Below are 17,374 nucleotides of genomic sequence, written 5' to 3' on the forward strand. Positions count from 1 at the left end.
ATATAGTGACTACATTTGTTTATCTCTTAGAAGCTTGGGAATCTGGCTTCTCAAGTTGCAGCATCCAGCAGGCTGCCTTGTGCACATTTCAAAAGAAATGCTAATCAACATCTATAATATTTTGTGAGTGTTAGTGATAAGTGGCAAGTAGCTCTGGATGTACTTTCCTTAGGCCTGTAGCAACAGGTTTTCCCTTTGCCAAGCCAGCACAAAGGTTTATGTAGTTGCTCAGAGACTGATGTCAAGGAACTGATCTGAATTTTGAAAAAACAAAACTCTGGTGAAGTTATTTATCCTCAGATCCATTCCTTGTTCTGGTTTGCATAAATGCTGTGCTGGTGCAGATAAATCTCCAGTGCAGAAACAAACAGCAGAAGAAAAGAGTTAGGTGTCAGCAGCACATTCAGTTCAAGGCTGTTTGCCAGGCTGTGCTCTGAAAGGGCTATCCACCAGCACATCTAGGACTACCTCTGCTAACTAAGATGATGTGAAGCTTTTCAATATCAAGATGTTTGATTATAATGTTGTCTATAACTTGTACTTGTGAACATAGATGAGATGCATGTAACTGCAAATAGCAGCAGTTTCAAGCTGAGACTTTCAGAACACAGCATACAGGAGCTTCTTTTATCTCCACAACCTACTCTGAGTAGCAACAGGTCATTTCTTTGTAGAATTATATCAGGCTTTCTTTTTGGACTTCTAGGGTTTGAGAAATAACTGCTGGTCTCATGTTCCACATGTTCTCAACACCTTTATGTCTAAAAATGATAGTGTCCCACTGGTCAGCAGTGGAAGCTTGCCAGACCCCTCAGGAATTTACCCTAATTCTTTAGAATTAGAAAGTCCTTGCTGAACAAATGGGAAAGACATGGTGTTTTGAGTATAAGTCACAAGTCCTATCTAAGTACAGGCCTGGAAAAACAGGGAGCTGAATAAGTAGAAAGCAAAGTTACAGTTCAGTAATATCACTTCACTAGTGCAAATGCTGTTTTGACATGAATAAGAATCAAGTACTCTTAAGTGCATAGGTATTTTTTTGCACAGAGGACCAGGAATGGGTAACAAAAGCTGATGGTGAGAGGGGAGGTTAGAAGGGTTAGTCATACAGTAAATATAAACCACCGCTTGCATTTTTGGCAGTTGAGAGTGCAAAACTTAAATGGTTGGTGTTCTGCATTCTAACTGTTTTATTTGTTTCTGCTTCAGAATTTTGGCCTGTTAACTGGTATAGATCTTCTGTATGCTTTAAATAGGAACGGGTCTTCACTCTCTTTAATAGCAGGTGTCATTGTTAGCACGTTCAGCTGACAGCGTTTGGGCTACTGAAGTAAGCATATCAAATATAGCCCTAAGATGTAATTCCAATATGCATTTCATTTTTCTGTAGAAATCTGCTGAGTCCTTGTTTTGAAGTGCATCATAGTTACATGAAGTCACATTTCTGTGAAAATAATTATTCTGTAATTGGAAGCTGTACTAATGGTTGGTAACTGTGTTTTGAAAGTTTGAGGGCTGGCTTTTGTTACATCCTCTTCTTAAAGTCTGCTTCCTGAAATAGGCCTGTTGCTGATATTGATGTTAAATTGCTCATAATAGATAACAGCTGTAATTACTGGTGACTCCTATCCAGTAATACTTCTGCTCAGATTCTACACAGATTCCCTCAAGTCTCACCAAGACCTGGAAATATTTGGCTGTTGTGAGAGTGCAGAAGTATCATTATATACCCTTGCTCTGCTGTTACTCTCCAATAGATGCCAAGTTTCTATAAGATGGACTTTTTCTTTTGTGGGAACAGTGGACAGGTTAATCAAGATATTTTCTTTCTGCAAACACATCATCAAGCAGTAGGCAGGCATGATGGTGTTGTAAATAGAGGCTGTTCAAGAAAGGGAAGGGAGCCCAGAGACCAACAACTAGGCCATTGTCAAACCCAATTATAATTAGTTTTCCTGCAGTTTCTACTTCTATGATAAAATCACCCTAACATTGCTGATACTTTTCCTTCACTTTCGAATTATAAATGTAGAAGGAAATTCAGGAAATTGCACTTTCTGTGAAGAAATCACTTCACAGGAAACATTGCAGTTATAAGCTTTGCTTTTGAGAGAACAATTACTGTTTGATCTCTGTCCAGGGTAAGACTCAGATCAGAGTAGATTTTATGATACTTCTCTACAGTAATGATACTTCTCTTCAGTGGTCTTGAGGAGAGGACATTTAACTAAAATAACTAGGCTGGCCCAGCTCCATACAGGAGCTGGAGGATCTGTGTTGCCTAAATGTGAGAAGGGATCAGAAGTGTCAGTTCCCTTTGAATCTAGTTTACCTGTGGCACTATGCACGTTTCCAGAAAAGTTTCACATAAGTGGAGGAAATAGACTTCTGTCACACTTCTTGATGTTTTTTAAAACCTGATCCTGCCACCTATGGAGAGAATGATACATAGTGGCACATGACAATTCTGTAGCACTGATTGAACATTAGTAGGCTTGGGAAATGTTGCTTGTTAGGAATGTTTGTTGTCTTTGACCTGGTAGGTTTTCCAGCTTTCTTTGACACAAAATATCTTGTACAGAGTAGTTGTTTAGAACTCGTCATTCTGGAAGACCCTGAGAATCTAGCCATAGTTCAACCTTTTCTTGCTGGTTTACTTTTATTCTGTTGAAGTTAGTGAGGTGGTCGTTTACCGTTAGGAGTGTATGAATAGGTAGAAAGAATAAAAGCTGATAACAGCCCTGTGTTAATGTTGGAGCTTCACTGCAAGTGCTATTTATCTCTTGGTAATAAATTTGTAAATCTTTAGAATGAGATAATGTGCATTTGACAACCCAAGTGGTTTAGGCAAGAATTGATAAGTGACAAACTGCTTAAGTCTCAGTGGCTCATGGGATGCCATCTTAATTTACCACATTTTAATGTGATCGATAATTAAAACTAATTAAATGTTATGCAAAGCAGCCTGCCCTTTTTAGCTATTTGACTAACTACTAATGACTTTACCTGGGGAAATGAAATGTTGCAGATTTATTATCTGGAATGTCCAGGAAAAAAAGGAAAAAAAAAAAGCCCCAACATATAGACATCAAAATGAGGTGAACCTGGAAAACATAAGTCACATTATATTCTAAGGAACAGAATTGCCATCCAGTGTTGCAGTACACAGTACATGGTGCACCTTGGTCATATATTTAAGGCTTTGCTTTGTTGCCTGTTACAGGGATTTTGCCACTGTTTAATTACAGGAAAGTTTTTGTCTTGCATGTACATAAAGAAACTTCTAGCAACATTTTTTAACATATTTTTTGTATTATTGATCTATTTTTTATTCCAACAATCAAATGGTTTTCATAGAAAGTGACACTGTTGTTTTATAGCATTTGGGTAGGAGTTTTTTTGAAGAAAAGGAGGACTTTTAAGGAGGAAAGTTAATCTGATTTACTGTATTTGTAGTCTAAAATCCCTTCTATTTCCTGTCTTCTTTCTTATTGCTTTCAAGTGGCCAAGCTTTATGGTAGGAGTGAAGGAGCATGCCTTGGAAGGAACCAGACATTTGGTGATCTCTGGGGAGTCGCAATGAAGCACCCCCTTGTCTTTACTTAGTGTCAAAAGCTTCTTTCTGTCTCAAGATAGATTCCTGAGGCAATGCTAATATTCCAGAGTGCAGCCCTGTGTGCTATTCCCCTATAATAGTGTGATTGTGTTAAACAAAAGGTACAGAAGGACAGCATTTAACTATCAAAAGAATTTTTTAACCTCATTGAATCATCTCTGAACTGTAAAGCAACCTGATATTGCAAGTAAGTAGACATCACATCTATTAAAAAAACCCCAAAACAACACAACCAACACAGTAAGTAGTTTGGTGGAATGACATCATCTCCCTCTTTTTGCTTTGTATCAGCAGTGTCTCTTGCATCTCTCTGGACAGACAGACATTCAACCTGTCTGCCAAAATTCAGTGGATCTATGGAGGGAGCATTTTCATTTTTGGTTGTCCTTATTTCTGCAAATTTGTGTAGTCTGAATCTCTTCTGTGCTGAATTAGGTTGTTCAATTTTTCTTTTCAGGTCATATTTTCTTGGGCCTTCAATCCTGTTTTTTTTTTTCTTTTGAACACTTTCCATTCGTGTGTGACTTACCTTACATGTGGTGCCCAATGTAGCCACTGTATTTCAGTTGGGTGCTTGTTACCAGTGCTGAGAAAAGCAAAAAGGTGACACATACAGCTAAGTTTGCAGCTTCTTTCTAATATGTTTTTCAAGATAGCTATATTCAGTGAAACATAACTTCTTAAAACCTTAATTCTTTAGTTCCAGATTATATGGAGTGTAGAGCCCTTTAAGAATATTACAGCATGCCATAAAGCCCATATTAATACAATTTCTGAGTTGCAGCAAACACCACCTGCTTCTCTGCCAGCTGAACTTTTCTCATTCTCCAGAGGAACACTCTGTCTGTTTGAGAGCTTTTTGACCCCCTTTTCTATAGTTCCTGGGCCTTTGAGAGTAGAATTGATCTAGGGTAGTTCTTAGCCCTTCACTGAAATCACAGATGCCCTCCTCTTTCAGCTTAACTACTGATCATCTCCCATCCCACTGAGCCACTTGTGTCACACTTGGCACATAAGCTACATGATGGATTGCTCACCTTAGGCTTTTAGATAAATCACTCCTGTGACCAAAGGAAAAGCTACAGCACAGCAGAGAGGCGATCTCTTAGATTACCTTATCTCAATCTCAGCTCTGCCAGACTGCTGCTCCTCTGATCCCTTCTCTGTTAGCTAGAGCTATGGCAAATGCATCAGGAATGCTTGCAGTTAAGGCTGTTGCCAGCATAAAGGGACAGTGTTGTGAGACCTGTATTACCTTTTCTTGCTTTTGGGTCCTGGAAGGATGAGTTCTGCTGAAATGGTCTTCTGGCAATGCATGCAGTTGTACCCAGAGATCTTCACCATGTGCACAGGTTGCTGATGAGTTCTTTTCTCTCATCCAGGGAAAAAAAAAAAAAAACAAAAAAAAAAAACCACAACCAAAATACCACAATGCAGGTAGCTTGGCAGTTGGTGAAATATGGGCTAGTTTAATATTTTTAATGTTTCTGCTACCTGGTAGAGTCTTATAACACTGTGCAAAATGGCACTTAGCAGATGCTGACCAAAGGATAATTTGTCTGTTGCAATTTGAATTCTTGCCATAGACTAACGTTTGGCAATATGTTGTGTCAATATATATATTCCTATCAATATTTCATTTTTTTAAAATACTGAGAAAGTAAAGTGGGTAGTTGGATCACATTCAAATTATTACACAGTTTAAAGCAAAATGACGTAATGAGAAGATAACCATTATGTACTTCAGCAGCCTGTTATGAAATTATCATTTGATGCCCTATTATATGAAAAACATGAATAAGACCGGAGGTCTTGAGCAGTGTAGCTCTGATAAATATAACATGTGCTTCAATTTCAAGGCTCGGTGGTTTTCACACAGAAAGAATGTGCCTGTGGTGGTCTAGGAGTGAACATATTGTGTGGCTTTCGAGTGACTCAGCACTGTTCCACCAGCAGCGAAGTAGAACCAGAATTGCTATAATCCCCCAGCAGAGGATCAGCTTTTATGGCACAATCTGTTTCTTTTCTCAATTACCAAGCAGCATATAATAGAGCTTCACAGGAAGAAGAGAGAAGGGAAAATAGCAGAACTGAAAAATGCTTGGCATTTTTGCAAACCTGGATTCTTTTGCTTTTTCAGATTAAAAAGCAGGAAAAAAACTGTCCTAATTTCAAGATGATCACTAACCAAATCAGAAAAATTCTGCCTTATTATCAATTATATTAATTTTTATTTTCTCAATTTTTGAGTTTTGTGGATAAGATGTGAAGTGTAGCTGAAAGAGTAAGCTGTATGATGTGACTTGAAAAAGTTGTCTGTGGAAAATGTCTTCACGGCATGGAGCAGTGCAAGGAATTGTAAGTTTGTAGGCAACACAGGTTAGGAAGTGGTTTTGGTGTGCTCCTGTTCTATCTGGGGACTTGTGGGTTTCTTGCTGGATGAAGGATTGGCCTGCTGTGCTGTTTGCAGGCAGGTTCATGGTGTATGAAGGTCAGGGCTGTGAATGTACCAGTAGTTGTTGACATCCAAGCCCAGTGAATTGGAAGGGTTGTGTGATGAGAGAAAGGAGGTCAGGCTGAGAACTGGTAGTGCTGAGGGTTCAGGTGAGATCAGTGCAGTGGCTGGACCTGCCTGTTAAAATAATTTATAATGTGGTTAGACTAAAGCTTTTTGGTTGGACTTAACAATTCTACTAAGACCGTGGCCTTAGTAGAAAAACAATTAATGGGATTGCTGATGTCATGGGGTTTTTTTTTGTTTTGTTTTTATTATTTTTGAGTTTTTTTAACCTGCTTTTATTTTTCTTTGCTGAGCAGTTTTAGTCAAATATAATCAGGTAACAAGCCAAAGGTCTTTAGGTACTGTTTTTCTTTTCTGTGTTCTAAAAAATCAGGTTTTAGAATCTTTTAAATCTTGTATGCATGAGCAAATTTGTAATTGACCTGCTGTTAAATTGGGGAGAAAAAAAAGCTTCTGGGCATAGCATGTCAGAGACTAGCTAACAATAGTAAACAAGTTAAGAATGTGCCATTTTGTTCTTTCAAGATACTATAATGTAAAGCAAGATTGAGTTTATTTGAGATAATTTTCAATTAATGAAGCAACTGCTAAAATTTGATTCTCTGTTGTGCCACTTTCTTTTGTAAGTCACAAATGCTTTGAGATCCTATTATAGGTAAGCACTGACTAAGCAATGATGCTAAGATACTTTTTTCAATATGATTGCTAGGGATTTTGCCAGTATACTAGCACATCCTGGGTCCTTTTCAATTGCTGTTTTTCTAGGATTAAGATACAGGAAGCAATGACAGTAATAATTCTGCAAAATAACATTCTCCTTTATTAACTGGGGTCTTGATGAGAGGAGGGGTTCTGTTGCTGTGAGAGAGCCTTTGTAAAGCTCTGAAACCAGGTCTTTTTGGGCACTGCTACCTTATCAACCATTTTCTTTCTTCTCTGTCTTCTATCTCAGCTGCTTGTGCCCTCCTGTATTTTTTCCTGTGAGTTGTTTGAAGTTGCTCTTTTGGTTAATCCCTCTTTCTTGTCCCTTCGTCTGTTTTTCTTACAACAGACTTGCAAATGTCTTAGAGTACTAAAGCTGAATTACATTTATACCTTTCAGTATAAAAATGTACCTTTTGGAAATAATGGATTCTTGGATTCTGTGAAAATCATTGTTTTACTTAATATTTGTATGTAACGTTGATATATAATTTTTTTTTCTTTGCAACTGACTTTCAGAGTAGTCACTTATAGTTTCTGCCTTGCCGTCTATCTTTTACAGAGTTCTAGCCTCCATACCTTTATATTAAATTCATGACCATTTGAACTGGTTCTTCTTTACAAGTCTGGTTTTCAAACATCCTAAAAAAAAATCAACTTTCCTTCAATCTTGCTGCTGTTTTTAAAATGTGTGCATGAAATCTTTAAATAAAAAGTAATAATTACTCACATGCAAAAATCTCCAAGTGTTTTAGATGACTTTCTCAGTGGCCACCTGACATTGGTTTTGACATCAATATTTTTTAAAAATAGAAACTTTGGCCAAGGTGCTCTTCTCTTTCATAATGCTGAAAGTGTCAAGTTGAACTACAGCCCTAATTTGGAAAAGAAGGTAATGCCATATATTTAAATGGGTTTTTGTGTGTAAAATGGGTTGTTAATATGTCTGTTTTATTTCAGGAAGATGTGGAAACGGGAGTCCACCTTGATCCTGCTATCAAGGAAGTTCAGTACAATCCCACTTATGAAACTATGTTTGCACCTGAGGTAAGAAACCATTTTGCTTTTTAGAGCAGAAATGCCATTGGCTTAAAAGGCAGAGGTTGTATAAATTTTGTGTGAATTTTCTATAAGACAAGTTCTTTGGATGCTTTCTGCATTTTAGAATATGGTTGGAGCAAACTAAAAAATAGATTCTACACAAGCATGTTGGTATTTTTAGTGTTTGAATTTTAATGTTCTACATAAAGCTTTTCTGAGAAGAGTTTTAAATGTTTATCAGAATTATAGCTACAAAAATTTAAAATTCAGCTGGGAAAATAGCATTATAAAGATGTTTTTGAGTTAAACATGAACAGCATTGAAGTGGTTGTTTACTATTTTAACATTTTTGCTATTTACTTATTGTGTTCATTAGGGCAGAATTAACATTTTTAAAACTTGCAGATATGAGACTTTTAAGAGGAGGATTTAACATTAAAATCAAAGTATTTTCAGTTTAATTATTCGTATCAGTATTATGAATTTTAGTAACTTGAGCTATGCTAAATCTGTGTAGTGAAAAACCTTTTAACACTGAATTTAGACTGCTTCGTGCAATGTGAACCACTTTCCATTTTGTTATAACTGACAGGCTATCTGAAAGATAAAAATAGCTGTTCAAGCATTTAACTTTTTACCATATTTAACTTCTTTGTACAGTTTGTCTTCTCTTCAGTCGGGGGTAGCCTTCTAGGTAGATAAATACTGCATCATTCTCAAATTTCTACATCAGTTTTGCTTTATGTCTAGAAATCCTTTTGAGGTACCACATAAATTGGCCTTTTTATAGCGAGCGTGTAACATCAAAGCCATGACGTGTGCAAACAAAAGTACTGTTTTTAACTTGCTTCAGTGCTGCTGTGTGTAAATGTTTTAGTTGGGAAAACCTAATGTGGGACAGCCTTGGATTTTGTCTTCTGAATGCTTGTACTGGTCCCATATTGAATGACAGTGTGTGTTGGTTCTGCCAAGTACCAACAAGTCAAGCAATGGATATCAGCCTGAGCTCTGTGCCAATAATACAGGCTAGAAAGTTCAATCCAGGAATCAACTGTTCAGAAGAAATGTGTGATTACTGTGTGAAATAACAGATGAAGAAGCTTATTCAGTAGTCACAAAGAAGTGATTTTGCATTACCATTTTTGAAAGACAGATCTCTTTTTTCCTATGTTTATTTTTTTTCTGAAAAAATTAAATACTCAAAAATAACAAATTACTAATTCTGCTCCACCTTATTTTAACTTTTTTTTTAAGTTTGGACCAGAAAACCCATTTAGGACTCAGCAAATGGCTGCACCTAGAAACATGCTTTCTGGATATGCAGAACCAGCTCACATCAATGATTTCATGTTTGAACAACAAAGAAGAACATTTGCAACCTATGGTAAGTCCCTGACAGTGGAATTCACCTCTATCTTTATCATACCCAGGTTGGACAAATTATGACAGTTTTGGCAGAACAATTAATAGGACTGTAACTTCTGTAAATTGCTTTTTATCAGAATTAATAAAATGAGAAAAGGCTTTTGAATAAGAATCCATATGAATAGAGATCATAGTATTTACTTGGGAAAACTAATTTTGTAATTCCCTTTTGAACTGGAATCCAGTGTATGATCTCCTAGCAAGCCACTCTTAATTAATCTTTCCATTAGTTGCATCAAGTGTAGAAAACACTTGATCAAAATTTCACACTTTTCACATAGCTAACTATAGATCTGTTATGCAAATAGATTCTTTCATGTGATTCTGCCTCAGAGCCATAAGGAGCCTTACTGACTTGTCAGGTTCTTCAGTGGTTGCCTCTTGATACAAATGGAATCAATCAGATTTGCAAAGAATGGGAATGCATTACTAAAATAATCTTAGCAAAGACAGCCCCAAAGAACTGTGTTGGTGGTCAGTGTTGTGACTACTTTCCTATCTTGAATAACATTTTCCCTTATAAATAGTGGCACTTGAAAAAGAAAATATTTGAGTCTTGGGGAAGCTTGAGGTTCAAGCAGTCATTTTATGGATTGTAAGAAAAATGGATTTTTAAATTTTTTTTTTTAGATAAGAAAAATATGGAAAGACTGTGGATTCTAAACATTCTTTTGCACGCATTTGAAAGAACAAAGCTGCCATGTGTTTACATATAGCAATGGTTAATTTTTTCCTATGTTTCATTGTAAGCTTTCCTTTCTGTTTTAAGTTTGATTGCAAGTGCTTGTTCAGATGAAGTGTTCTTTATATGCTTGAAATTCAGTTTTTAAGGCAAGATCTGATACTTCCTGTGTTAACTTAAAATGTCACAATGCTCAACTTTTTGCACAACAGATTTTCATCTTTCTTTATTTATATTTACATTCAAAATACTACATCTTGCAAACTGTTTTGCCTCAAAAATCACCTTCCTAAATGAGTATCCTTAATTTCATTAGGGCTTTATGCATGCCTGAATTCACTTACTATATTCTGTGATGCATGAGATTGCAACTTTGTTGCTAACATCTGTGGTAGCTAGGTATTACAGTGGAAGAAAATGCCTAATACCAGAGACTATCCCACACTCAATTTTTCTTTGTACTTGAGTTTTATTAGAAGCTTTCTTGTAAATGTTAGAAATTTAAATATATTGATTACATAGTTTTAGCTAATAGGTACTTTTCAATGAGTTGTTAGGATATGGAATATAAGCAAAATGACAATATTAAGAAACAGCTATCTAGTTTCATAGCATAATTTTAACTTACTTGACTGTAATTTTGATATTAGAACTTGACAGACAATACAAGTAGGAGCTTCTACTCAAGACCTGAATAGTCAGATTAGATTTTGTTCTGTGAAATTAAATATAACATTTTGGGGGTTGAAATTAAATGTAACATTTTTGTGTGTAAAATAGATACTGTGAAAAAGTGCCCTAGGCATATAATGTTTCATTAGAGATTTTTTATTTGGTAAGTTTCATTTGGGGAAAGATAAAGCTAGCAAGTCTACTCAAAACTACTTCTGTTGGTTATGTCATCACCGTATAGCAACTGTCTTGAAAGCTGTATTAAAAGTGCATATAAACGTATATTTTTAAACCTTGTGCCACTGGCAACTGTGCAGCTATCATTCAGCTATCTAGAAATGTTCAGTAGGTAATGATCTGGATACAGTGACAATGGAACTATGAAAAGGCAATACAGGCAATTTAAATGGCAAGAACAAACCAGCACTGGGAAGTTGAAGTTGAAGCTAGAAGATGCAGTAAGTGAGCATGATATTCTGGCTCAGTAGAAGATCTGTTAAAAACAGCACTCCTTTAAGTTGTCAGAAAGTTATCTATTAACATTTTCAATGTTCTTTTTCCGTTTGGGAGGATGTATTAAGTATTTTCTCAGGAAATACCAAGTGTAAAAATGCAACTAAAATTGATAGGCATAAAGACAAGCCATATATATTTTTCAAGAATGAATCATAACTTATTAGAAGAACAGGAGCAAGCCTCTCTTTTTAAGAGCTGCAGATCTTGAGACTTCAGGTCTGTTACTCTGTTCAGCACCATTGCACTAAGGCAGGAGATCTTGACAAAATCTGCAATAGCTGGCAAGTAGATAAGCAGTGACTAAATGAAGGATGCGGGTAGTAAATGACATCATGTATCCAAAACAGCTCAATTGCCTCACAGTCTTTCACAAAAAAAAAAAAAAAAAAAGACAACTTTATAATATGTATAATCCTGAAAGTTAATACATATTCATTGAGAAACCTGTATATTAATCACAAACAAAACCTGAGTGTTTTTTGGCAACTAGTCTTCTTGTGCAGTAAATATTTACTCTTAAAGGTACATTTTTCTTGTGATGCTTGGATAGCTGAGAACATCCATGCTATCATTGACTGAAGATCCTTCCAGCCTTTTATTCTATTAGACAAGAAGCCAGCAATGGGCATCTAGTGAGGAGTAGAAGCAAGAAAAAAATGATACATCTGAATAGTTCTTTTCAATACACAGTCGGTCAAACAAGGAAAATGCTTATATATTTATTAATTTTCAAACAGTTTGTTTTCTGTTTTTTCTTTCTGACAAACTTTTCCAGCCGCTTCTTGAACCTGTATAATTTTTCTTTGTACAGTAACCTCTTTCAGGCAGCTCTGCAGCTTAACAGCTCCTTGTGTGTAGCAGCATCTCTGTTTTGAACTTGGGGAACTTAACAGCTTTCTAGTTTGGCTTCATATCCCCTAATATCTTATGCAAGGCAATGAAATGAGTGATCATTTCTTATTCACCATTTCTGTGTGCTTTCTTATTTTATAGATCTTGGCCATAGCTTCTTTTCAGCCTCCTTTTTTTTTTTTCCACCTGGATAGATCTGATCAATCTTCTTGTTCCTCAGTTGCAGCCTTTTCATGCCTGTGGCTGTCCTTGTCTCTCTTCTGTATCTCTTTTAGTTCCACTGTATTGCTCCTAAAATGGAAAGCAAAGCTTTCCATGTAGCAGTGGCTACATGTTAATCTCACTGTGAATTTGTTCTGTGAGTAATTTGCTCAAAGCTACTTGCTCCGTTTTTCCAGATCATTTATCAATATGTTGAATGTCATTGGCCTGAGCATGAATACACCAGCAATTTTCCTGTGCTGTGCAGACCAACCACTTATTCTTGACAGTGTTTTGATAACTTTTCATCAATTGGCCATATAAGGACCTGTAGGTTTTTTAGAGTGACCTTGAGGCATCCTGTAATCAGTCTAACTTGGTTTTGTAAAGGCATCCAAGATCAACTAAGCTTTGCTTAATTGCAGGATTGTCACCTCAGAAATATTCTGGAGGTTTTGTCATTGTAATTTACCTGTAGAGGAAACTGTAGTGTCTATTCCCCTGCAATATATAATGCTCATCCAAGTGTATACCCATTTTCTTTATTGTAGTTTCTACTCCTTGAATCTTCTAGCTGCACAAATATCTGACAGATTGATCTTCCTAACTCCTCTGAAACATCTTTTGAAAGACAGCATTGTGTTTGATACATTCCTTTTCTGTCATATTGAGGTGATATTAGGTGAGAGTATCTGCATTGTGATTTGACTTGGGTCTCTTGGGTGACTGCCTCTGATCCTGGTGTTTTGTTACCACTTATTTGATTAGTTTCCTGGCATTTCACTTTGAGGTAAATACAGCATCATGTTGCCCATAAAGAAAGTTCTGGCGCAGGAGTCTACCCAAGCTCCACCATAACCAACATGTGTTTAATACAACCTCACAGATGCTCTTTTCAGTCCTTCATCATCTGCTGGCTTACACATTGTTGGGTACACTTTCTGTCCCTGCCAGTTTTGACAAAGGACAAGTGTTTTATATCTCATAAGATTTCCCTCGCCTTTGGGGCCGGGCTGCCTTAGTGTAGTGTTTACTTTGTCTGCTGGAGTTTAGTCTTTGTGTTTTCCACATCTGGATGCAGCTTCAACTCTTTGAAGAATTATTTCTAATAGTTTCTCTTTACTTACTATTCAGCTGTGCTCACTTCCTTCTGGTTGCTTTAAAGTAGTCTTTTATTAGCTGGCAGACATTAGTTTTTTTTCTCCTACATGGAGTCTTTGAAGTGCCCCTGCATTTGAAAAAGGATTTACCCTTTGGTGCTCACTTTCTGTCCTCTTAAAAATCTTTCCTTAATATAGCCCTCTTGTTTTGAGATTGAAATCATTGTCGTAAATGTTTTTATATCTTCTTTTGCTTTGTCAATAATGTTAGTTTTATACCCCATTAGGGTCTTTGTTAAAATGTGTGTCCTTAGAAATAATATCTTAAAATCAAGTTTCCTGCACTGCTAAACTGGCTTTTTTTTTTTTTTTTATGTGAATCTCTAGCGTGACTGCTTAATGGTACAAGTACATTGTGTAAAAAGCATCCCATCTTGGTGTGAGATTTGTGCAGTCTGCTACAAGGAGATGACTAAAATATGTCATTATTACTGTGCTTCTTTCCCTGGCACCATCTCTGTTATCCTTTCATGGTTTCTGCATTTTCTGTCTTATCAGTCACTCTGGGAGCTCTGGCAGCGGTACCTCACCACTACTTAGATCTGGAGTTTCAGTCCACAGGATCATTTAATGCTCATTAACACTATTAACTTGTTAATCTGATTTGTCTTTAAGCTTTCTATGGCATAGAGTACATTTTTCCCCACTGGCATGACTGTCTTATTTCTGTATTCTTTCTACCTGGTAAAGCGTATATTCTATCGAATTACATCAGAACTGTTCTACCAATTATTGTGTTACTGTGTATTATTTTTAGCTTCTGTCATTTTGCATGTGTGCTTGGGTTTTCCATTTCCCTGACTTCAGTTTAAATAGGATTCTGTGATTCTTGCTGTCCCTGTTACCTGAGATTTCAGATTTTTGTGCTGCCTTTCCTGAGGATATGGGTTTCTAAAGATTGTGTGTCATTGCAAATAGCTTACTTTTTAAAGTACTTTTAAGTATTGCATTTCTTTATGTATTCTTTAAGTGTCTCAGCTATTTTATCAAAAAGTACTGTTTCAAGCTTCTCAGTGCCACCTACCCATCTCAATAAGGTTCCCTTTGTTCCAGGAGTTTGGAGAAGTGAAGTTGTCACAGGCACTGGAGATGTTTTCCACATTAGGGTTAAAATCTGCAGCAGCTGAGAGAGGTGTTTAGCTTGGGAAAAAAGGAGTCCTAGGGGGGAGACCTTATTGCCCTTAGAGCTACCTGAAAGGAGTATGCTGATAACATAATCCATAAATAACATTGAATAAAATAGTCCAAGTAGGCATTTTATGATCTTGTGAAAGGTCCTTTCCCAGTTTAATGGAAAACCATTAGTAATTGTTGTGTGGGACTTATTTTAATTGGTAACCAGTTTTGCATCTGCAGTCATAGGTAATCTACACTAGTTTGATTCCATTGACATAAGGCAGTCTTCTTGTTTTAATTTCAACTATCAAATGAAGGCTGTCTCTCTACAAAATAAAATTCCCCTTCACATAATGATTTAAAATGCTTAACTAGCCTTATTTTTTTCAATGTTGTATTCCTTGGAGCATGTCAAAAAAGACTAGGAAGTCCTAACATACAGCACACTTTTGTTCTTCTGTATCTATGCTTTTAGCTGAAGGAGTCTCTTTTCTTGAAAATTCCTTTTTGAGTATTGATTAAAAAGTCAATATATGAGCACATATACATTTTCAGAAGCAGAATTACAGATTATATTTTACATGCTGCACACAAACTGTTCATGAATATTTTAGCCATTTCATAGCTATTTGAGCATCAATGCTCATCCTAAAAGTGAACTGCTTCATTCATGCAACATTTGGTATTTTTAAATATCTTCTTCACAAGATATTAATGTCCTTTTTAATAAGAAATAGTCTTCTCTCCATGAATCTCAAAGCTCTTTATGAGTACTCAGTAACTTGGTTATAGCAGGATTATGTCATCACTAACACTGATACTTTAAGAGCCTAAAATAACTGACTTGGAAATAGCACTTGTGGGGTGTTTTTTTTAAATCTGCTCATGTTACATGCAACACCTACAGTCACTATTACTTGTTAACAATGGCAAGCACTTTATTCTCTGATTACTTTGATTCTACAGAGATGCCAGTGCAGACTGGGTTAGTACAGCTGTATTTTTCTTCATACCTGAGCTGCCTTGGGTCTCTATGTGCTGCTTTGCAAAGTGCATTGTAAACAGGTTTTAATGAGCTGTCTTTTTGGAATGCACATCAAAGTCTAATTATTTAACCAACCATTTTCAGGTGCACTGAAATTATGGATGTAGGTGGAATTGTATCTTTCATTGCTAAAATGTTGCTGGAAATATCTGCCTCCTAACTACAACTGAAGGAGACACAGAAGTCAGGGCACATTATGTGGGATACCAGCTGAGTAGGATAAAAGCAAGCTGTCTTTTGCAGCTGCGTTTAGGAGTCCCAGCCAGAAAGAAAATATTCCCTTTCACATATCCACTAGAAAGTAGAAATTGTTCAGAGCTTTTCTCTGAGAATGATGCTGGACCAAATTCAACTCAACTATAAGAAGCCTCCACTTCCACGGGAAGCTGTGCTTGGCCCAGGGGCCCTATTCATGGGAATACTGTCCCTCTTTTACTAGTATCAAGCAAATAGAGTCCCAGAGATGGTGTCAATACAGTTGGAGGACAAGTAAACCACTGTATTGATTTTGACAGAAATCCAAAGTAATATCTCTCTACTGTTAATAGAAACCTTATAGCTTGGAAGAGAACTCATTGAAATAGTGGCTTAGTAAAAGCAGGCAGCTAAATTAGGGGAATTGCAGTGATTGCAGTGTTGGCTCAGTTTGGTTGTCCATAGAAGTAAATCCTACTAGGAGTATAGAATAAATTATTTTATTGTTTAACCTAGATATAGTGGGGAGGTATATTTTCAAAGATGACCATGCAGATATTTCTCTCTGCATATGTTATATTCATGGATCATCTGAACATACATTGTTCCACAGCTAGATCTTACCATGTTGCAACTACAGGGCTGTTAAGCAGGTTAATTGCTCTATTTGAACAGGAATACATGCTATGTTCTTGGAATGGCTCTTCTATGAATTTCAATAGTATTTTTTTTCTCAGCATCTAAAAAGAAATTAACTAGACCATGTTCTAGGAGAGCAGTCTTTCTGAAAAATGTTTGGGGAAACGATCTCCTTTGGCTGTGGGAATGATGTTGATAGCTTCTCAACTTGTATGCATTTGTATATGCCTTTATGAGCTGTTGGCCTCCAGAATGGACTGGATAATTTCCCCGTGCTCACCATTGTCTCTCTGAATCAACAAAAATACAGGAATTGGATTGTATGCTGTAGGATTTAATTCATTATGTGTGTGTGATTACTCTTGCTCGTAGTTTAATATATTTCTCTTTTTTTCCCCTTCCTTAATACAGAGAAATTCTTATTGAGTCCTCAAGAGACATTTTGTCACTTTAATATTTAATAAAAATCGATATTATGTCCACCAGGGTGCAGTCTTTCCCAAAAAAAAAAAGTCATGGTGGTCAGTATGTGTTCAGTGCACCACCTTTTCCTTGGAAACCAAATTAATTTATTTGTCTATCTTATAAGATCATGCTATCCACTTCAGGAAAAATGGAGAAAAAGAGTTGGATATATGTATTAAATTTGTAAATATTCTGAATAGCTGTGAAATGCTGGTTCATTTTCTAAATTATTTATATCAGTAAGTGCAGCAGATTTTGTTGTGGTTGGGGTTGTTGTGTTTTTATTGAGGCTCAATGGCTGTTATCAGGAAATGAAGATGTGAATACTTAATTATTTTAAAAATTATAGGCCATGACTGCATCTACATTAGTTAAAGCAACTCCTTTCAAGTTGAAGCTTTCCCAGTTCTGGTAGGAGGAGGATTGAGTAATTTTTGCTATGGGAGGCAGAATACACAAAACCCTGGAAAATGTCATTTAATTTGTATTTTCCCCCACCTCTGCCCTCTGCCTTCCATCTGCTGCC

At 36.4% G+C, this 17,374-nt stretch overlaps 1 protein-coding gene across 1 annotated transcript in view; it reads left to right on the plus strand.

Annotated features, from left to right (window-relative positions):
• Positions 1 to 17,374, plus strand: part of CDC40 (cell division cycle 40) — a 37,253-nt gene that overhangs the window by 1,333 nt on the left and 18,546 nt on the right. The window contains exons 2-3 of the mRNA XM_079298717.1: positions 7,800 to 7,886; positions 9,135 to 9,264. Coding sequence (XP_079154843.1) covers positions 7,800 to 7,886; positions 9,135 to 9,264 — 217 coding nt within the window. The remainder of the gene's footprint in view (positions 1 to 7,799; positions 7,887 to 9,134; positions 9,265 to 17,374) is intronic.

This window comes from Erithacus rubecula (assembly GCF_903797595.1).
Source record: "Erithacus rubecula genome assembly, chromosome: 2".
In the NCBI taxonomy this organism is placed as follows: domain Eukaryota; kingdom Metazoa; phylum Chordata; class Aves; order Passeriformes; family Muscicapidae; genus Erithacus; species Erithacus rubecula.